The sequence below is a fragment of the Myxocyprinus asiaticus genome, chromosome 26, assembly GCF_019703515.2.
Source record: "Myxocyprinus asiaticus isolate MX2 ecotype Aquarium Trade chromosome 26, UBuf_Myxa_2, whole genome shotgun sequence".
NCBI lineage: Eukaryota > Metazoa > Chordata > Actinopteri > Cypriniformes > Catostomidae > Myxocyprinus > Myxocyprinus asiaticus.
The window spans coordinates 24,196,851-24,219,392 of record NC_059369.1 but is presented as its reverse complement, the minus strand read 5'-3'; the positions used below and the strand labels follow the sequence as shown (position 1 = coordinate 24,219,392).

At 37.7% G+C, this 22,542-nt stretch overlaps 1 protein-coding gene across 2 annotated transcripts; it reads right to left on the bottom strand.

The window, feature by feature from the left end:
* Positions 1–350: 350 nt before the first annotated feature.
* On the bottom strand, positions 351–20,612 carry LOC127417011 (choline kinase alpha-like). 2 transcript variants are annotated; one of them, XM_051656683.1, is made up of 12 exons: positions 20,170–20,612; positions 19,579–19,687; positions 17,549–17,599; positions 6,647–6,760; positions 6,222–6,355; positions 5,628–5,732; positions 5,302–5,360; positions 5,099–5,186; positions 3,317–3,425; positions 3,110–3,216; positions 2,558–2,639; positions 351–2,228 (listed from the first exon to the last, which is right to left on the bottom strand). In XM_051656683.1, exons 1-12 carry the CDS (start codon positions 20,400–20,402, stop codon positions 2,169–2,171), a joined length of 1,251 nt encoding a protein of 416 aa, XP_051512643.1. In that variant the 5' UTR covers positions 20,403–20,612; the 3' UTR covers positions 351–2,168. The 2 variants fall into 2 exon arrangements, with proteins under 2 accessions (XP_051512643.1, XP_051512644.1); XM_051656684.1 differs by lacking the exon at positions 2,558–2,639.
* Between the last annotated feature and the right edge of the window lie 1,930 nt (positions 20,613–22,542).

Sequence of the window (22,542 nt, the reverse complement as noted above, 5' to 3'; positions counted from 1 at the left end):
TTCTTTGGTGTGGCACTGTTAATATAATGAGCAAACAAACAGGATTGAAAGTCTTGCCGTAATTCTTTACCTTCCTATCCTTTGATTCATTCAGAACATTAATACTTGAAATATTTCAATGTTCACATGAACTTTGATACATAAAAGCATTGTCATTTCCTAGGGTAAACAATGTAGCTGTATTCCACAGCCAAGTGACTTATGGACCAGTTTTCAAGGGACTCTAAAATCTAACCAAAATATTTTTACTTTCTGTGGACTCAATTCCCCCTCCACCACCACCACCACAGTTAAGTAAATCTTTTGGTGACACCAGGGCTGGGGTAAAACAAGAGATTCAGACAATTAAATAATTTAGCAAACGTTTATTCATAATAAATGTGCAAAGCATGAATTAGTACATTAAATTGATATTCCATTCTGCACAATGGTCTCACTTTCTACATCTTTTGGTAGAAAACATCTGGTCATTGTATATTTACTTAATGCTAATGCAGAGATGGATGACTAAGGCTAGTAGGCTGGTCTAGAGTAACTGAATTTTAATACACAAAGGAATCATATTAAATTTTATTTTTCTTAAAACATTCAAACAGCTTCCAATTTTTCCTTTTTGTCCAATTATGTTCCAAAAATCGATACAAATTTTTAGAGACCAGTTAGGTAAATAAATATTCAAAATATTCAGATTTTACATTAAGATACAGTATGTGTGTGATATGTGAAAACAGAATTAATTCAATCACAAGTGTAGTACAGTAAAACTGGCAAAGAGAACCATCAAACATTATTTCAGTAAGTAGAGAGAACACTTTCTTATTAAGAAAAACACATCTTCCATTGCAGAAATATAATAGAAAACTTACACTTGCAAATACTAAACATTTTCACAGAGCTGCTTTAGAAAGTGCCTTTGACATCACAAAATACCTACATTTCAAACATATGAAAACAGGTTAACGAAAAAAAACAAAACAATAAACCGTAAAAATACCTTTACTGCTATTTAGGTTGTACAGAGTTAAAAAAAACAAAAAAAAAAAAAAAACAATATTGTTCAGTTGTAAAACATTTTATAAAACAAGAAAAGAATAAACATTCCTAAACATTAGATTCTGTGTTTAAAGCTAAACAAATTAAACTAAGTGTCATAAGACAAAAAATATTTTATTTTAGGAATAGACTGATATTAAGCTTTAGATTGTGTAAAATATATCACTATTATATACTGTATAATAGGAGTTATTGTATCAAAACAGATACAATGGGAGTAATTTCACATTACTGGACAGTCATTTCTCTTTTCAAATGGAAAAAATGTACATGAAGCACCTCAAATAGGAGGTGAAAGAGAGCACTATGGTCAAAGCCATACAATTATCCACTGTTTGAGATTGGATATTTCATACCATCTCTCCCTTAAGGAGTTCTCAGATGGCATGGTCCCACAGGTATTTCATTTCACATCACATGGATCTACTGAACTAATGGAAATAGAAATTAAAAGACATGATCCACTTCTCAGCTTTAAAGCAGAACTTGGCATAGAGGTAAATCATCCAGTATAAAGAACAAAAAAATAAATAAGAAAATGTCCCATTGAAATGGAAACAGAAAACTTCAACAATACTGAAAATCATTAGAACCGCAGTGTCAACATCGTTTGGTCTGTTGTACCATTTTCTGGAAACAGGTGCAGTTGAACCTTACTCTTTCACAGTATGTCTTTTTTCACCAGTTGTACAGATAACAGGTAGATGACCAGGTGATAAGAAACACCACAAGGTACAGATTAGTATGACAAACATATCACCACACCATCCTGTGACTTTATGAATCAGTATAGCTGCATGAAATATTGTCTAACTGCTCCACCTATACTAATTTCCAAGTTTTATGACCTTAATATTCGCTTTATGTAATGTAGTTTTTCTCAAATTGTCCAGAAGCTCAGGCAGGTGTGTTAAATGTATGAAGGTTAACTTTGTAAACACTGAGAAGCAGAACGTGGGACACTCAATGCATTGGTCCATGCAGCATGGTATAATCATTGCAGAGGCAGAGCATCCTCTTTTAAGCACATTCAAACTTTACTCCACTCTTTTCCTGTCAACATGAGCGATTGTTCTCTCTCCACTCTGTCCATTGGGAATTCATGCACCTTTCCTTTAAAGCCTGAGCTTCCCCTTCAGCTCAAAGTAAGCATCAAACCTGGCCATGGCATACTCCTGTGTGGAATAAGAACAGGTCAGTAAGTCTGGATCATCAAATTAAACTAAAATGAAGCACAAATTATACAACGTTTACCTCAAACAAACTCAATATTTTTACAGTAATGTTACCCTGACCTCACAACTATTTGTGTACAGATGAAAGGGTTGTAAACCAGCGCAAATATTGCAGTGACCATATCTTTCCACAGCTGATCCCCATTGATAAAATGCTTGGCTTACCCAAGAGGTGCACAGTGTAAAAATGAATTATTCTGCCTTGTTCAAAAGCATTAGCTCAACACACGGGAACACAAAGACATTACAGCTACGCTGCAATAACTCACCATGTACCCAAACTCAATAGTTGATATTTTGGCCTGGATCATGGACCACAATCCCCAGAAGAAATGGGAGGCCAATGCAAACCTAAATGAGAGAGCATTGAGTTCACTTTGAGTACAGATGGAAACAAAGTTTGGTGAACTAACAGAGTCTCTGCTCCAGCTCCTGGAAATATGAATCACTGTTGGATAAAGTCCAAAGCCCTATTTTACTCTATCTATAGTAGTACAGTAAGTCTCAAAGGGATAACACAATAATGTTTTTTCTTTTGTTCTATGGGCCTCATTTCAAAATCAACAAGCTTAAGAAAGTATATACGCAAAAGAACATTTTGTACATATGTTGCGTAATCATCTGTAAAATTACAATGGATTCTTTTCACAGACTGTGGTGATGTGTTTCTGCCTTATTTAGCTGTGTAAACCTAGGAAAAAATATTATTTAGTGTCAATGTATAACATTAATCTTTGTGTTATATTATTTTAGCATTAATAAAAAAAACTCAACACTGCTGCAATGAGGTTTGCCTGACTGACTGAGTTATGTATTATCACCTGTTAACTTCAACTAGCATGTCCTCTTTTAGTTTCAGCTGGTCCTCCTCACTCAAGGTTTCAAATCCAGTGTCAGATTCCAACAGATAACTTTGAAAGAAATGCATCTGAGGAAAAAATAAATAAAAGGGAATGTGATTGACATTGCAGTAGATTTGAGTGAAGAACAAAAGTACAAAAAGTACCTAAAAGTTTAATTTAACAAACCTGCTGCGCTTTGGTGGGGTAATTTTTGGTGTTGGTCTTGAAAAATGGAAACCTGTCAAAGGTGTAGTCATAAATCCACTCACAGAAAAAATTTCCAATGTCAAATCCTCTGTGGAAAAAGAAAAGATACTCCATCAACATCTGTCATGTGCATATTTGCAATTTTGCATGATTGTATGATTGATTTTTGGTTGCCACCCACATTCCTGAAAATATTGCGATATTAGTAAAAAATCTTTTTCTTGCTATTTTGGCTTGTTTTCTAGTAGAAATATCTAAACATTCTTAAAACAAGACACATTTACTTATGAGATAAGGCAAATATTTTTTCCTTGTCTGAAGCATAAACCTCACTAAATTTTATTGGATTTCTGTGAAAGTAAAACTTACAGATTTAATGTTTAATTTAGCTTCTTAAGTAAATGTGTCTTGTTTATAGGATGTTTCGATATTTTACTGGAAAACAAGAAAAAACACTGAGTAAGAAAATGAGATCCCACCAATCCCAAAAATGTTTTCATTGATTAGGGATTCGGTTAGTGCTGGGATTATCTGAGACAAGAGTCAGATTTAGGGGGAGAGATCAAGATATCTTTCCTACTACTACTGCAGCAATGGTGTATATGTCCAAAAGGCTCCTTAAACATAAGCACTGCCCAAATTATAATAAAAGTTGTAGCATTGACTGACATTGTCATAAATGCTGTTTGACAAGATGCCTCTGCATCTTATGAATTAAGATAAAGTGTATCACTATGCTTTAACTCATTTAACTTTTTTTTTTCCACCAGCAAATAGCATTGCTCTGAAAATCAAACAAAGCGCACATCTTTGTGGCTGTGAAGGCCAGGCTTAATTTCCTACTGCTCACTCCTGGCTTTGCTGTCTATGTGTGTGTGTGTGTGTCTGTGTGTGTGTGTGTGTATATATATATATATATATATACTGTATAATGATTCGTCACACTGATTCAAACCAAGATCTCTAGAGTTGGTGTGTTGTTTGGAATGTTGCATTAAAACAACTGGCTCATAATAAGTCTAAACTAGTCACAGCTTATACTAGTCATGTATAGTTTGTTTTTCAATGCAGCCAGCAAATATAAAGCAATAGAAAGACATGTTATTTTTGCCGTTTTTTCTCGGCATACACTCTTCTTATCACATTCAGTTTAGACTGCAGGCTCACAACTCGATAGAGGAAAAACTGGGCAAGACCCTCTTCTAAGAAAACTATTCTTTTACGGTTCCCAGAAGTTACACTGTAACAGTTTGGCGCTTGAGAATAGGATCCTCAATGAGGCCTGTGTCTGAGCACGTGCAAGAATGTAAATACACTAGAAACAATGGAAGGCCCCTTCCAAGAAATGGGGTACCCAATGCATTCCAAACTTATCAGAAAAACACTCAGTGGTCTAGAGTATCAAAGAGAAAATGTGAGCATTTTAATTTGGTGCCAAAATACTTTGGGAAAAGATCGAAGAACTTCAGAATTTCCATCAATCGTCTGTCACCATTGACTTTCATTGCATCTTTATTCCACACAATAAAAGTGAAACGTGACTTTGGCTGTCATTTTGCCTAACAACACCTTTTGTGTTCCACAAAATAAAGAAAGTCATATGGGTTTGGTGCAACATGAGGGTGAGTAAATTATGACATAATTTTTATCTTTGGGTGACTATCCATTTAAGAGTTATGCAGCCAAAGAGACAGTAATCTGTTATAGGGACTTAAATGTGTGGAATGAATATCTAAGTATATGACTATGGACATTACATACCTGTAATTGTAGCTGCTGTACTCAAAGTCAATCAACATGAGTCTCTGTCTGTCTGTATTCTTACGACCACTGAGGAGCAAGATGTTTCCTTTTTAAAACAGAACATGGAGAGCATGATATTAATCTTAAACTATTTGATTTAAAATTTAAGGGACCATTTCTAGAAACAGTAAAGAATACAGGCAGTCCTGTAGGTTTCTAACCTTCTTGCAAGTCATTGTGGCAGAAAACAACGGGGGAGGGTGTAGATTCAAGTAGACACCTGTGTACACAAACAGCCACTTAAGTAACCATACAAAAGATGATAGCAATAGTTACCAGCCACCTAAGACATTTTAATTTTTACTTATCTTGATATCAATCACTCTCATTATCTTGAATTTTAAAGTGTCTAGTGATTCATATAAAGCAGGTAAAAAATGTGCCAGAAAACACTGACATGCAAGATAAAAAGATTTTTGCCTTATTCTTTCCGTGTGAGGGTGTTGTACTACATAATATCTGGATTTTAATACAGATAATATCTTACTTAAGATTGTCCATCTCTTGAGGCAAGTTATAGCTCAAAAGATGTGAAAAATTTCGCAAATGGGACTCCCTGGTGAAGGTGAGCTGAAGCACTTGATCCATGTACCTATGGAAGAGCACCGACAAAACTCGACATCAGAGCACTGGCCAAAGGTAAAGCCATACACAAAAATACTTCAGAACTAGTCCAGACAGTTACAAGTAAAAAATTCTTATTAATTTTAACATATATCTGATGATAAATGCTGTTAATCTATTGTTAGGTCCCAATGGAAATACTGAAAATTATGGGGTTTTCCAGACAGCATGAGGTTCAGAAGATCATCTTTTTCTTGGTTTCATCAATTTTTACATTTTACCCCCAGGGAATTAGTATTCATATTCTTTATATTTTGCCTTGTGAGTTTCATCATGCAATCTAATATAGTTCATACATGGCTGTTGAGATTTAACCAGAATGAAGCTCGATGCTGCGAACACTGAAACTAATGATGGAGTTCACCACCCACCAGCCATATGAACATTTGTAAGACTTGTAAACCAAACTGTCCAACTTTTTTTAGTTTGATGGAACAGATGTTTTATGATTACGCACTTTTCCATGGTGCCAAACAGCCACTTTGGCTCCTTGTTGAAAGGCATTCTCATTGCATGAAATTTGGCAGTCTTTTCGGCAATCTCAGCACATATGCCGGGGACACTCAGCTCGTCGGTGGACAGTTTTCGGCTCTGCAAACAGACATATTGCAGTCTCATTTTGTGTTAAGCTAATTAAAAGACAACAAGAATAAAATGTGCAACCAAAAAATATATAACACAGTGTGTTAAGCCTTCAGATTCTATGTGTATTTAAAAGCCTGGAACATCTGCAACCTTTAAAAGTGGAACAAGCGACACATTTGCCTAGAAGTTTCCTCTGTCATGGGACTGCACTCTTGCATGTGATTTGTTTTGCAATTTGCAAGAAAGATTCATATGCATGGGTGTCAAAACAGATGATGTGTACACATTAGGACTCACTGGGACAAATTGTTCAAGTCTCCCCTGCGGAAAGATGCCATATAGCTTTGGTCCAAGCTCCCGCTCGGCCAGGATGGCAAACATCACACTCTCCAATACCATGGCATCAGCTCCCTGTAAACACATATAAAACATGACTAAATACACACCCTCTCATAATGATAGTTTTGAAACTCATCCATTAGAATCAATCTCCAAGATCTATCCACCACCACTGTCACCAAACCAAAGCAGCTGTTGTGAAAACCTGCTGTGATTGGCCAAATGACTTGTTAAGCCCTTCTGAAAAGACCAGCCTAAACCAGCATGAATTGACTGGTCTAAGCTGATTTATGATGGCGTGTGCTGGTTTGGAGCTTTATCTAGCTGTTGGACAAGCGTAGCCATGTTGTTCAGCACCAAAAAAAAAAAAATAGTCAACCAAGGGGCTTGCTGGTTAATCTAGTTAAGTAGCCTGGTTGGGACAAAATCATATCAGTATCCAATATACTGGAGACTAAAACTGTGTCTGTTATAACTAGGGGTATTTTACATCTAACAATTAACTCATTCACCCTGTAACTCAAAGTAAATCAGAACTCTCAAAGTAATCCAAACTTAGAGCTTTGGTTTTAGCCTTTAAAAACCAATCAGAGCGATTAGATCTTCAATTGCCATACTCCCTATGAGAGGAGTTCAGCAGAAATTAAAGAAATTCATTTTAAAACGGTTATGCTTAAAAGGGAGACTAGATACAATGAAGTCTAAACAAAAAATCAATTCAGTCTACAAGCCAGCCATTTTTTAACAGTGCTGATGGGCACCAGCTAACTCAATGCCAGCGCTGGAGCAAAATGAGTTACTGTAAATGCAAAAAAAATAAAAAAACAAGAGAGGCAATTGTGCTGAGAGAGGCTGGACTTGCCAAACATCCCAGTCATTAATTGTGGCTGCTTAATTTGGAATGACATTAAGCCTGTTTTTGGGCATGCCTGTGCCAAGTGTAAATACGCAGAACAGAGAGCCCTGTTCCTCTCTGTAAGAAGTATTTGCTCAATGATCTCTTGCCACAGTTTTAAAAGTTCTATTGTTCTGTTTTTATTCTTTCATTTCTATTATAGCGCAAATGAGAATAGAGCACAGAGAGATTACATATTTACCTGGTGCCAGTCACTTTGTGGTGTACTTTGAACTAATGCCTGAAGGCTTCATCAAAAACATCCTGTTAGGGTAAATATTTGAAATTGCAAACACGAGTGATTCATAAGAGTGGGAATCCTTTTAAAATTCACTCTGACCACAGAGATGACATTAAAAGAAATGTTCTTGAACATTTTTGATGACAAACAGGCATAATAGCTATAACATGTTATAAAGATCATAGTCCTTACAGTCCAGACTGCATAAATGTTCCTGTAATAAGTGTATTGTAAGTCACTTTGAATATGCCCAGTGTGTATGCTAGAAGACAAATAATCAAAACCAAAAATGTACATGTAACTAATAAAAACAAATAATAAAGGCTCTTGCTTTGACCACACAATATTACATCACAGATGAAGATCTCTTCCAATGCAATGATCTTCATCCTGGCATAGTTTCTATACAGCTCGCTGGGACAGCACATTATAAATGTCATTGAAATTCGGTTTGACCTGTTAAAAGATAGAAACTGGAACATAAAGTAATATTCAGCTATATTACAGTGCTTATTTAAGCATCTAACATTTTGTTTCCAATCAACTAATACCAAACAATTATGTAAAAATACAGTATTTATAAATAATTTCTGTGCAAACAGTAACTCAACTAAATAAAGTATTTGTCTTTTATTTTAACACTAAGATAAAAGCACTTTGCTTTTTTTGTCCCAGTGTTATATATGGCACAAGAATGGCACAAGAATGGCATGCAACTGCGCAACAAACCTTGAGGGAAAAGCATTTGATCTAGTTTAAAAAACATCCAGTCCTCTCAGAATTACAACGACACTACGAGCTTCCCACTGAAGTGCAATTCTGATGGAAAAACCTGGAAGGATATTAAACTTCCTCAAAACAAACACCTTCCTTGGCTTAGTAGTAGGAATTTATGCATTCATTAATTAAAATGTAATTAAATTTTGTTGATTGCCAAAAGGTATTTGGATACTTGTGGATGCTTAAAGGGATAGTTCACCTAAAACTGAAAATGCTGCGATTATATACTCACCTTAGTATTGCTAAAATCATTTTTTTTTTTTTTTTTTTTTTTTTTGTGCTTGACAGACCAGTCAATATTCACTTGCTTTAAATGTCAAATAATCCCCCTGTGAAGAATTCATATTTTGTGTTCCACTGTGAAAGAAAGTCATATAGGTTTGGAACAACATGAGAGTGCGTAAATGACAACACAATTTAGATTTCTGGATGAACAAACCCTCTAAATGACTCATTAAAAAGGAATAAATTTCATTGCATAGGTTGCACAAATATTTTAACCATCTGGTCCCAAAGTAAATTAGTTGATGTATGATCATCTTATGAATGAACACAAACATGTTGCAATAAAGGCTGCACATTTAGAATAGCATTACATATTCTACAACCTCATTATTTAAATGTGTTCTGTGACACTACAGAAATTATATACACTGCCTGGTCAAAAAAAAAGTTGCATACTATAATATTTTGTTGGACCGCCTTCAGCTTTGATTATGGCACGCATTCGTCGTGGCATTGTTTCGACAACCTTATGCAACGTCACTATATTTATTTCCATCCAGAATTCCATACATTTTTGTCTAAGATCTTGTATTGATGACGGGAAAGTCGAACCACTCCGTAAAGTCTTCTCCAGCACATCCCAAAGACTTTCAATGGGGTTAAGGTCAGGATTCTGTGGTGGCCAATTCATGAGTGAAAATGATTCCTCATGCTCCCTGAACCACTCTTTCACAATTTGAGCCCGATAAATCTTGGCATTGTCGTCTTGGAAAATGCCTGTGCCGTCAGGGAAGAAAAAATCCATTGATGGGATATCCTGGTCATTCAGTACATTCAGGTAGTCAGCTGAATTCATTTTATTGCCACATGGGATGCAACTGGGATTCGTCCTCCGCCACCCGGACTGAGGCGAATCATTATGCGACCACGAGGACTTAGAGCGCATTGGGAATTGGGCATTCCAAACTGGGAGAAAAAGGGGAAAAAAATCCACAAAAAAAAAAAAACATTGCCTCCAGAGGCTTGTACAGTGGGCACTATGCATGATGGTTGCATTGCTTCATGCAATTCCCTTCTTACCTTACGTGCCCATCACTTTGGAATAGGGTAAATCTGTACTCATCAGACCACATGACCTTTTTCCATTGCACCACAGTCCAACCTTTATGCTCCCTAGCCAATGGAAGTTGTTTTTTCCAATTAGCCTCACTAACAAGTGGCTTTCTTGTGGCCACACAGATGTTTAGTCCCAATCCTGTAAATTCTTGTCGCATTGTGCATGTGGAAATGCTCTTACTTTCACTATTAAACATAGCCGTGAGTTCTACTGTCGATTTTTTATGATGTGACTTCAAGCGTTTTAGTGATCTCCGATCATGATCATTCAAGATTTTTTTCTGACCACATTTCTTCTGCAAAGCTGATGGTTCACCATTATCCATCCAGATTTTAATAATGCATTGGACAGTATTTAACCCAATTCCAGTGATTTCAGCAATCTCCTTAGTTCTTTTTGCTTGATGCAGGCCAATATTTTGCCCCTTCTGAAACACAGCATCATCTTTTCCATGACCACAGGATACGTCTTCCGACATGGTTGTTTAAGAAATGAGAAGCGGTGGCAGCCAGGATGCCATGCGAGGATCGAACGTGTGAACAGTGAGCTCTGCGCACTTTGCTAGTTTTAACACTTTTAAAGACATAAACTGGTGAGATTCGATACACTCTATTTCATAACTGTTCTAGGAGGACAATATGTCAAAGAATTCAAAATCCTGGGGCTCTGGAGACATTAAAAGACACTTATGTGCTCAAGCTGCTGCCCCTAAGCAGGCCGTGAGCCAGGGAGTCGATTTGGTCAGAGTGATGCAGGAAATGCAGCGAGAGATGTTGAACATGTCGGCAATGCTGACGAAGGTCGTTGCTGACTTGGAGGATCTTGCTGTGATACGTCGATCGATCACTGCCATGGAAGCGAAGTTCTCTGATGTGGTTACAAGAGTGGGGGATTTCGAGAAACGGATCGATTATTTGGAGTAATCGGAGAGGGAATTATCTGCTAATCCGCTAGCGACCAAGGTGGATTTGGAGCATGTCTGGTAGAAGTTGGAGGACGTGGAGAACCGTAGCCGGCGGAATAACATCCGTTTCATCGGAATTCCTGAGGGCAAAGAAGGACAGGATATGGTGAAATTCCTAGATGGGCTCCTTCCGACTCTGCTCGACATAGCAGGCCATAAGCTGGAAATCGAGCAAGCTCACAGGGTTCCTGCTTGTCGATCTACTGAGGGAGACAGGCCCCGATCAATTCTGGCCAAATTTCTGAGATCATCCGATAAAGATCTTGTGTTAAGCAACGCGAGGAGTAAAGGAAGGCTTTCTTGGAAAAACACAGCATTTTCTTTTTCCCAGACTTTGCGAATTCGACAAGAGAGAAATGCGATCGATTCAAGGAATGCAAGAAACTTTTACATCAATGGAAGATCGCTTTTGCACTGATATTCCCAGCCAAATTGAGAATAGATGCTAAGGAGGGCCGTAAAACATTCACATGCCCACAGCAAGCAATGTCCTTCATAAAGTCAATGGTGTGAGTAAGTTATCTTGTGGTACTCACATTGCAGCCTAGTGGACCGGCTCACTGAACATTCACTTGACTGTTTGATGAAACTGAGCGTTTTTTTGTGCTGGTCCCTCTAGCGGCTGGAGCTTATTTTGTAGAGTGGCACACATTTGGGACAGTTTTGTGGATGAATCTACACGCTCTTTGTGTTTGTTCCTCCTATTGGCTGGAGTTTGTTTTATTGATTATCTTTTGCTGTATAATTCTGTCTCACAAAATGTGTATAGAAACACCGGACTTGAGCAATCCGATGGCAAAGTTGTCACGGGGGCTCTCGTAGGCTTACATTGACTGTTTGAGTTTGGAGGGATGGATGCCAGTTGGCGCTGTCGTGCGCTGGATTAATGCGCACGATTTTTTTTTTCTGTTCTTCTTTTTTGTTTGGTTCTGGGGGAAGTTCGGGTTTTAATGGTCGCACCAATGTTGGAATGTGGTTTTTATAATCTTGTTTTTGACACACAATCAATTTTTTCTTATATGTCAAAATGTAAAATGTTAATTTGAGTGGATTCTCTCTCTCCATGTGGAATGTGAAAGGGTCGGTGCACCCCATAAAAAGAAGGAAGGTTATTTCTCTTCTTAAGCATAAGAAATATTATATAGTGTTTCTTCAAGAAACGCACCTTTCTCCGCAGGAAGCAGAAAAATTTGGAAAGATATGGGGTGGCATTTTTTTTATATAGTGCTGGTTCCAGTAAGAGCAGAGGAGTCATTACACTGATAAGTAAACGTCTACAATTCAAATGTCTCAAACAGTAGTAAAGATAAATTAGAAATTCAGGGGCAGAGTCTTCTTTTGGCTAATATTTATGCACTGAATGTTGTTGATCAGGGCTTTTTTATTGATCTTGAAGGGATGTTGCAAGCCGCTGGCACCCCGCATGATATAATATTGGGAGGAGACTTTAATCTTTTGATGGACTCATGATCATAGTGAAGTCCTTGATCATAGTCCTTGATCATAGTGAAGCAAAAGTGTGCAAGCCCCCTAGAGCAACACTGATGCTTCACAGGATGTGTAAAAATCTTGGTTTTACATATTTTTGGAGACTTCTGAACCCATCTGGTAGGGACTAAACATTTTTTTAATCAGTCCATTTACTCTAGAACAGATTTTTTTTTTTTTTTAGATCTAAGTCCCTCATTGCATCTGTTGTTAATTGCTCAATTGGAAACATTTTAGTCTCAGATCACACCCTGGTGTATTTAGAGGTGTTGCCACATACGGAGAAAAATAAATCATGTAGTTGCCGTTTTAATGTATCCCTTTTGCAAAATCCTGAATTCCAACAAATGCTAAAAGTGAAATCAATGTCTATATGGACACCAACTGGTCTGCGGTATCCTCTGTGGGCGTGGCTTGGGAGGCACTTAAGGTGGTTCTTAGGGGTCGGATCATACGGTATGCCTCATTCACCAAAAAAATCCAACACACAAGAACTCGTGGAATTGGAAGGCAATATTAAAAGTGCCGAGGCAGAGCTGAAGTGCCGAATGTCATCTTATGGCCTCAGGGAATTGACCCAACTGAAATACAGATATAATTCTATTTTGTCACGGAAGGTGGAGCTTTTAAGACAGTCATACTTTGAGTCGGGAGACAAAGCGGGGAAGCTTCTGGCCAGATATATAAAACAGAGAGAGTCTTTTTCTACCATTCCCTCAGTAAAATCTGCTGGTGGTGAAATATTTACCTCAGCCATTGATATTAATAACGCTTTTAAATAATTCCATCTCTATAGTTCCATGTCTTCGTCTACTGAAGAGGATATTAGAAACTTTACGGAACCATTAGAACTTCCTAAACTGATGACTGCACAAAGAAATTCTCTTGATTCTGAGATAAACTTGGAGGAGCTTGGTGAGGTAATTAAGGCCTTGCCAAAGGCAAGTCTCCGGGGCCAGATGGCATTCCCGCTGAGTTTTTTAGATCTTACGCAACAGAACTGACTCCACTTTTGCTAGAAGTATATACGGAATCATTAAAGAATGTAAAGATTCCACAAACCATGATACAAGCCCGGATCAGTCTGACTCTTAAAAAGGACAAAGATCCAAGCGAGTGTAAGAGCTACCATCCAATTAAAAGTAAAGTTATCTCTTATACATATAGATCAGGTGGGGTTTATTTGGGGCCGTAACTCTTCTGATAACATTAGGCGTTTCATTAATATCATGTGGTCAGTGGCGAATGATAAGACTCCGGTCGCTGCCATCTCGCTTGACACCGAAAAGGCATTTGATATGGAAGAATGGGACTATCTTTTTAAGATTTTGGAAATGTATAGGTTCGGGAATACTTTATTTGGGTAGCTTAAGTTACTTTATAGACACCCAGTAGCGGCGGTTCAAACGAATGGATTAATTTTAGACTATTTTACTCTGGATAGGGGCACCCGGCAGGGTTGCCCTCTTTCCCACTTATTGTTCTGTCTTGCCCTGGAACTATTAGCAGCCACGATAATAAGGGAGGATGATTTTTCAGGGGAGGTGGGGGTGGTTTGCGCATAAGCTTTTGCTTTACGCAGATGATATTTTATTATTTGTCTCCGATCCTACTAGATCTATACCTTGCCTCCACAGAATTATTAATTCCTTTTCTAAGTTCTCAGGATAAAGAGTGAATTGATCTAAATCTGAAGCTTTGGCTCTGACAGCGTACTGCCCCAAACAGGGCATTAAGTATTTGGGTATTTTATTCCCAGCAAATTTGTGTGATTTAGTTAGAGTTAATTTTGGCCCTTTAATAAAAAGGTTTTTGAGCGATGTGGGTAGATGGGCTTCATTACATTTATCTATGACTGGGAAGGTTATTGTAATTAAAATTAATTGTATTCCAAAACAAACTTACCTGCTACAATCTCTCCCTATAGATGTTACTCTCTCTTATTTCAAGAAATTTGATAGCATTGCAAAATCCTTCATTTGGAATGGTAAGCATCCCAGATTACATTTAAATAAGTTACATAGGCGGATTGACAAAGGTGGGCTAGGCCTACCCAAGATTTTGTTTTATTATTATGCGTTCGGTCTCAGACATTTGGCTCATTCGTCACTTCCACCTGAGAGAGCCCCTCCCTGGTTTTGTATTGAACAGGAAGTTCTTGCCCCTGTTTCACCATTGCAAAGCCTTTCTATCAAACTAACCGGAGAAGTTATCTCGCATTTGCACTCAGTATGGACAAAAGTGTCCAGAGTGTTTAATTCGGACATTTATTTAAATGTTGCCTCGAGCATATGGCTAAACCCAAAATTATGTATTAACAAGTCCCCTTTCTGCTGGTCAGAGTGGATTGTGAGGGAGGTTAATACGCTCGGTGACCTATATGAGAGTGGAGTGTTGAGATCCTTTGAAAATATGGTTCAACATCTTGGGATTCCCAGATCTCAGTTCTTTAGACATTACAGCTGCGACACCTGCTCTGTACTATATTTGGGAGTAGCATACACCCCCCTAAAGCGGCAGAAACTCTGGGAGTGGTGATTACTGCTTTTGGAAAAGGTCATGAGACATCAGTGTATTACTCCCTGTTAATTCAGAGTCTGGGGGATGGAGCTTCAACTTGTCTTAAGAGATTATGGGAGGAGGGAGTGTGGGCTAGGATTCTAAAAAACGTCAAGTCTACATCTAGAGATGTAAGGGTGCACCTTATGCAGTTTAAGATTTTACATCGATTCTATTGGACCCTCTTTAGATTATATAGGGTTGGTCTTAAAGACACACCCACCTGCTGGCGATGCCAGTCAGAAGATGGGGACACAACCCATGTTTTTTGGTGGTGTGCTAAGATCCAAGAATTTTGGTTGAGGGTTCAGAGTTTTATGTGTGATATATTGGACATTGATGTATTGGGGGTTAACTTATATAATTTGATTCTGTATTTGCTGTTATGTTTATTTTATTTGTGAATGGAATCAATAAAAATTGTTATAAAATTTTTTTTTTTTTAAATGAGAAGCTACACACTGCATCAGTTAGGGTTAAAATAATTGTTGCCAGCTGAAACATGCTAATCACTGCAATAATGCTCCAATCATAGTACTTAAGTATCTGCTTATTTACATCCAAATGGCAACTTTTTTGGGGGCCAGGCAGTGCATTTGGGTTTTTGAGCAATGCCTGCCTCTTTGCTCTCTCTCCCTCCCTCCTTGTCTGCAAACCCCACCCCCTTCCTCTGACTAAGCAGTGGCCATTTGATCGCTGTGCAGCAGCTGCTGGGTTTTTTCCAGCGCTTCATGCTTATTCATACACAGGCATAATCACTGGATTACTGAAGCATCTACATGCAGGTGTTAGCAATGTCCAGGAAGTCCATCTGAGCTCTGCGGATAGCCTTTTGTGTTACTCTGTGTGCAGTTCATCTAAAAGAGGTTGTTAAAAGGCAATGCCTCTGGGTAGATGTACACCAGGGTCATAAATTAACTTGGACTTGGGGTAGAACTGCCACAGAAAGTGACAAAAATGTCCCAGTAGTGAATTTTATGTTATTCAAATGATTATTGTTTTAATTTACTGACAGCATTGTTTTCATAAATGGACTGTCCACTATTACTCTGTTCCAAAACATAGTGGACTAGTGGATAATTTAACAGTTTTTTATCATTACTTTTCACCACTGAATGAAATGAGACTGCATATAATAATGACTGCATACATTATATTATTTATGCAATACATTGAATAGCCTGCTCTGTGAAGCATGCATACAATGACAAGTAGAAAGTATTTTTCTTTTTACCTTTTCGAACCACCTTTATGTTGGGAGTGCACTTATGATACTTTAAAACTCTGATAGACATAGACAGCTCACTAGTTTTTGGAACAGAGTAAGTGTGTTGAATGTTTGTGTCTATGTGTGTTGTATGTAGAAATATTGTACCCTGACAAGGGTACAAAATACACCTGAAAACCAACTATATGGGGCAAATACTGTTTGTTTCTGACACTGTTGTACACAGTATCATTACATATACAAAACAGAATGAAGCAAAGTTTGCTAAGACCTGACAGTGGAGCCCGCTATTGCTGAATCATAGACGTGAGGTTAATACTAGAATAAGCCTCTAATAGGATCCATTCCTACGTGGCTCACAGGCAAATAGTGCAACTCTGAGAATTTAAACTGTGTCAGGGGATGAATAAGGGTTTCAGTCTTTTGGGTTATCAGTTCTAGGTCATCAGACAAAATTTTTTTTAAAATGTCTCCTGAACACAGTCCATTAAAATACAAGAATGCAACTATAATGAGCCTTGGTGCTTATGGATGAATTTGACATAAAAGTTTGAAATCACAAGCAGGAAAGGTCCAAGCAAAACATATCTGATGACCCCAATAGCTTGCCCCTCTGCCTTTGAGGTAGATGGAGTTCTCTTAGAATAGGAGGTAAACATAACAACAGTTCCACTATCATGCTTTTAGGATTTTTGGCAACAAAAAGCATAAAGAGAGCATTGCACAATATTTACATCCTAATCCTCTAACTGGCTTTATAAGCGCTATAATAACAAGTCTGATGATGTGGAATAAAGAGGACATGTGTGTCTAAACAAAATGAGTTTAGAGGCTGTAATATTTATACACAGTCAAAAAAAATTGGACACACTTGACTGAATTAATATTTTTCTTTAACCTTCGGGCCGAAAGGCTCAGGCTTAAATGCTTGAAATTAGTTTTCAAGACAAATATAAATTGCACCTAGATATTAATTTCTTTACCAAATTATTTATTTATTTATTTATTTTAACAGATAAATCTGGTAGAAGCAGATAGTGAAGGAAAATCAGCCAACTAGTCCCTGCATACATGGGTACTCCTTTAATATTCTGTTTACAAAGTACCTTAGGTACTACTTAGGTGTAATCTAGGCAAAGGGGGCCTACTTTAAAGAAGCTCAAATACTGTAAAAGATACATACTTCCAGTGTGATTTCCATAGCTTTAATGACAGTACTATAATTGTAAAAATTATAAAGTAAAATATTAATAATAAAGAATGAATAGGTATGTCCAAACTTTTGCCTGGTAGTACACATTCAGCTTACATCCAACAAAAACCCATGTATTCAAAAAATAAGTTTTGCTAATTTGTTACTTACTTCAAAGTGATCTGTGTTTGACTGTCTGGAATCCCCTTTATTACAGGACATCTAGCAATAAAAGAAAAAGCAAAAGACTATCCATAAGAACAGTGTTGATTTTGTCACAGATCAATAGGGTCATCATCATAAAAACAACAACAATAGATGGTAGAGCTGTCTTTCCAATATACAAACAGAGACAACTTTAATCACTATAAAGTAATGGGACCATGTCTTTGGCAGCACAGTAAGAAAGTACATTTAAAAAACAAATGCATTTTCTTTATGATCAAGAAATAATAGGAGTTAACTAGCATTAGAGAGGGCTGATAGGTAGGAATTTATGGCCTGTTGCACAAGAGGCTTGACTCTACTGGATACAGACCCTAAATGTTAATTTTTATGTCCACAGGTGAGGGGGGGGGGGAATCAAACTCTTTTATAACAGCACTTATCAAAACCCTGTTCCATTGAGACCAAGCATAAATATTTAGTACTTAAAGCTATCCTCCATTAGAATTAACAGATTTCTCAGTCTAGAGGGTTTGGTGTCCATGGTAATGAACACTTTGTAAATCTCACGAGAGACAGGAATGCTAGGGACAGCAATAAAATGTGTCTAGTTAAATAAAGGTCAACGTCAGTTCCTATCAGTGCACGGTTTGTAAATCAACTTTATTAAATGGCTTAATGAACTTCATTTCATTTGTAATGAGAGTTGTATACGTGGATCACTGTGAAGCAAAGTCCACACACTCTGGAAATTGTAATATGGCTTCAACTAATGCTTTTGTCTAAAGTTTCCATGTATAAACACCTGACTTCATAGGATTGGACTGTGGACCTTATGACACCTCATCACTTATGACATCAGAAGCATCATCTCCACCTTTTCTATGAATACATTTCCAAAACATTCAGTGCTTAAAAGCAACTTATCAAAACACTAATCACCAAAAAACTATAGGCAAAAACCAAGAGGAACATTCCATCACTCAATACTGGATCCATGTGCATCAACTGTATACAGTATCTATAAGCATATCTATCATATAATACATTAACTAATATATTATATATTTTACATATATTTATATATATATATATATATAATAAATTAAATATCAGTTAGAATATGTTAAGATTATTTTTAAAGACAGAAAACTAAAAAACACATTGTCAAAAATATGCTTTCATTTGCTAAAACTATTATTTATGCGAATAAACCATAATCACAAGGCACACATTTACATGTAATGCTGCCATTACTATAATGCTACTGTGATGACATAATAAATAAACTATCAATCAATAGTGGAATGCCATTATGTTTCACTCGTTTCCTTTGCTAGTGAGACCGGCATCAAAATATTTTTCAAGGTTTAAAGCATTGAGAGTAAGCAGAAAGAGGCAGAGAATACTTTAGACAGAGCAATGCACGCCGTGAGCGTAATTCTCAGAGACTGAGATGCGCATAAACGTGATTGAAGACAATGCTGTGGCTTCAGGGATCGCATACTGTACCGTGAGTCGTATGCTGGGATCACCTGGAAACAAGAGTGCTCAAGGCACGCTCCTTTGGCAAGCCTACGGCAAAGAAGACATGCATGTACAGCCATGGAGGTACATCACTCAACAAAAACTGCCTCTTTACATTTAGAGGGTAAACACCTATGTTCTCTCTCACACACGCCATATATGCAATACTTAGACACATCAGGTCGGTAGTTTCTAACTGGCAGAGTTCAACATTTGTTATGAGGTATGTACTACATGATATTCTCCTGACATTGCTTCTTAGGTATCAACACAAATACCTGACTTATATGTTTATCACTGAACATGTATTATGTATCAAATCTGGAGGTTTTAAGTTTTTTTTAAAGGTTTCTAATGGATGAAGGTGCTGATCTAACAACTAAGGACACAGGAAAGCAGAAAATACTAAGTTAAGCATGCTACAGGTACTTTGTATCTGATTGGACCTGACTATGCAATGTGGCACTAAATTCCTTCATGTTTCACAAAGTAAACCACAAACAAAACACCTGCAGAATTTCTCCATATAGGCGAAGGAGCACGTTCCGTGGTTCTTCTCCAAGGCTTGGTTGCTTCTCTGGCAAAGCACAGAGGAACAGTTTGTTACTGAGACCTCCCCTGAAAGCAAAACATACAGGTTAGAAATAAAAAGGAAACAAAGAAAAGTGCATTATTTCTCTCATTCCAAGAATATGTTTTATTTTATCCAATATTTCATTACTATTGTAGGAGGTCTAATAAATATATGCTGTATAATGTTGTCTCGAAACCTAGTGAGCTGCCTACCTAGACAGCATTGTGGGGATCATTTTGGCACCTATGATGCTCAAAAATGCTGCTTAGGTAGGGAGCTCACTTGGTTTTGAGACAAAGCCACGGTCGTGAAAACTCAGGCACATTACAATAATGTTGAGTAATCCTTTATTATCTCATGACCAATATAAGCATAACTTACTATACATTGTAAACAATGGTTTCCACGCAAAAAGAAAACAGCAGCTACTTCCTAACATTTTTTAATCTAGGTGCCATCTGCGACACAAGTAGCGACATTCTTGGCTCAGTTACACGCCTACTCCTCACGTAGCAAAGCAGAATACCTGATGACAGAGATTTGGAAATCATCCTCATTTATGGATTTCCAGCCCCCGTGTAGAAATTCTTTACACCACTGATACGCATTATGCTTCGTCTGATGGTCGGGCTCATCCGGTCGGACAATGTCTTTGCAGTCGGTCCCACTATCTGGCTGGACTTCGAGGACATTCTCATTTACCAATAAACCCAGAGACATTGACGACGAAGACACGCCATTGATGAATTTAGTCTTCATCTTTGCTGCAGGTTACTGGTATTAATGTAAATAAGCGAAATGTGCAGTAAATAAACTGAGTCGCAGGCTGTCTGTGCAATTTTACAGCTGTTTAAAACAAATGTATCAACCCAGATTGAATGTGCCAAAATGAAACCGTAGTGCCAGACTGTAACTATCCACACGACTGTAAAGAATACACTGTAGCAGATGCGTTTAATCGTGCGCAGTTTGTTTGATTCGAAGGGGTTTGACCTCACGTCAACTGAACACACCCATTCTCTTCTCTGATTGGACAAAAGAGTCACGTCCCCTTCATTTCAACCCGCAGCTAGAACTGTACTAAACAATGCACATTACTATCAATGCTTCCTACAGCTATCTATATGTTTAGCATTACATGTACAACCAAGGTTGGGAGGGTTACTTTTTAAAGGTATTCCACTACAGATTACAGAATACTGTAAAATGTAATTTGTAACGTATTCCATTAGATTACTCAAGGTCAGTAATTTATTCTAAATACTTTGGATTTCTTCTTCAGCACTGGTAGATTTTTTCACTTGTTTTGACTATAAAAACTCTGCCAGTACAGTAAGACAAAATACACATGTTAAATATAGCCGTAAGCAGCAATCATCAAAACGCACATGTGAAGAAATAACCAAAATAATCAGAATTGACAGAAATGATCCAGTGGATGACAAATAATACAAATTGACAGAATAGATCCTGCCTAAACTAAATTAGTTGAAAATTGGGAAAAATTTGATTTGTAACTTGGTTGCTAGGGTAACCCCATCTGGTTGCTAGGCAGTTACCAAAGTGATAATCAAAAGGCTCCTTGCTACCATGAGACAAATGAACGAAACTGGAAGTCTCTACGATGTTCTGGTGCAGAGATATGTGATTTGTTTCTTGGTTGCTAGGGTAACCCATTTGGTTGCTAGGCATTTACTAAGATGATACTCAAAAGGCTCCTTGCTACCCTGAGTCAAATGGAAAAAAACGGAAGTGTCTATGATGTTCTGGTGCAGAGATATGTGATTTGTTACTTGGTTGCTAGGGTAACCCCATCTGGTTGCTAGGCAGTTACCAAGGTGATACTCAAAAGGCTCCTTGCTACCCTGAGTCAAATGAAAAGGCCGGAAGTCTGTACGATGTTCTGGTGCAGAGAAATGTGATTTATTACTTGGTTGCTAGGGTAACCCCATCTGGTTGCTTGCAGTTACCAAGGTGATACTCAAAAGGCTCCTTGCTACCCTGAGTCCAATGAACGAAACCAGAAGTCTCTACGACATTCTGATCCCGAGATGTCCATCTAAGCATTTTCAATGGAAGTCAATGGGCTTTGGTTGCTAGGGCGTGGCTAAGTAGTTTTCATGATGATACATGAAGTCTGATTGCTCACCCAAGTAAAACAAGCAAACTGTCATTTCTCTAGGACATTCTGATCCAAAGATATCACTGTCAGCCAGTTTGAATGGATGTCAATGGGGTGTGGTTGCTAGGGTGCTCTAAATGTTTGCTAGGGCGTGGCTAAATAGTTTCCATTATGATACTTGAAGTCTAATTGCTCACCCAAGTAAAATAAGCCAACTCTCATTTCTCTAGGACATTCTGATCCAAAGATATCACTCTCAGCCAGTTTGAATGGATGTCAGTGGGGTTTGCTTGCTAGGTTGCTCTAAATGGTTGCTAGGGTGTGGCTACATAGTTTCTATGATGATAACTGAAGTCTGATTGCTCACCAAAGTAAAACAAGCCAACTGTAATTTCTCTAGGACATTCTGATCCAAAGATATCACTCTCAGCCATTTTGAATGGAAGTCAATGGGGTTTGCTTGCTAGGTTCCTCTAAATTGTTGCTAGGGCATGGCTAGCCAGTGACCAGAGAGATTCTTATTGGCTGATTACTAACCTGACTCAAAAGATCCAATCGCCAAGTGTCTACAAAATTCTGTTCTGAAGATACCCTTCTGAGCCATTTTGAATGGTAATCTATGGGGGTGGTTGCTAGGGCCATTTCCAAGATGATACTTAAAGACTGATTGGTAGCACGAGTGAAATGAGCCCACCCCTATGTCTCTACGACATTCTGATTGGGAGATATGATCCCACAAAATTCATCGTCTTGTCATAGTAGGAAACAATTGTTTTC

What these genes read in the sequence shown, in the direction of transcription:
- LOC127417011 (XM_051656683.1), bottom strand. Translation starts at nt 20,402, where the DNA reads ATGAAGACTAAATTCATCAATGGCGTGTCTTCGTCGTCAATGTCTCTG. An exon ending in TTCCAAATCTCTGTCATCAG is followed by an intron (nt 19,688 to 20,169) that starts GTATTCTGCTTT and finishes TTTTGCTTTCAG; the next exon opens with GGGAGGTCTCAGTAACAAAC. An exon ending in CTATTGAGTTTGGGTACATG is followed by an intron (nt 2,229 to 2,557) that starts GTGAGTTATTGC and finishes TATTCCACACAG; the next exon opens with GAGTATGCCATGGCCAGGTT.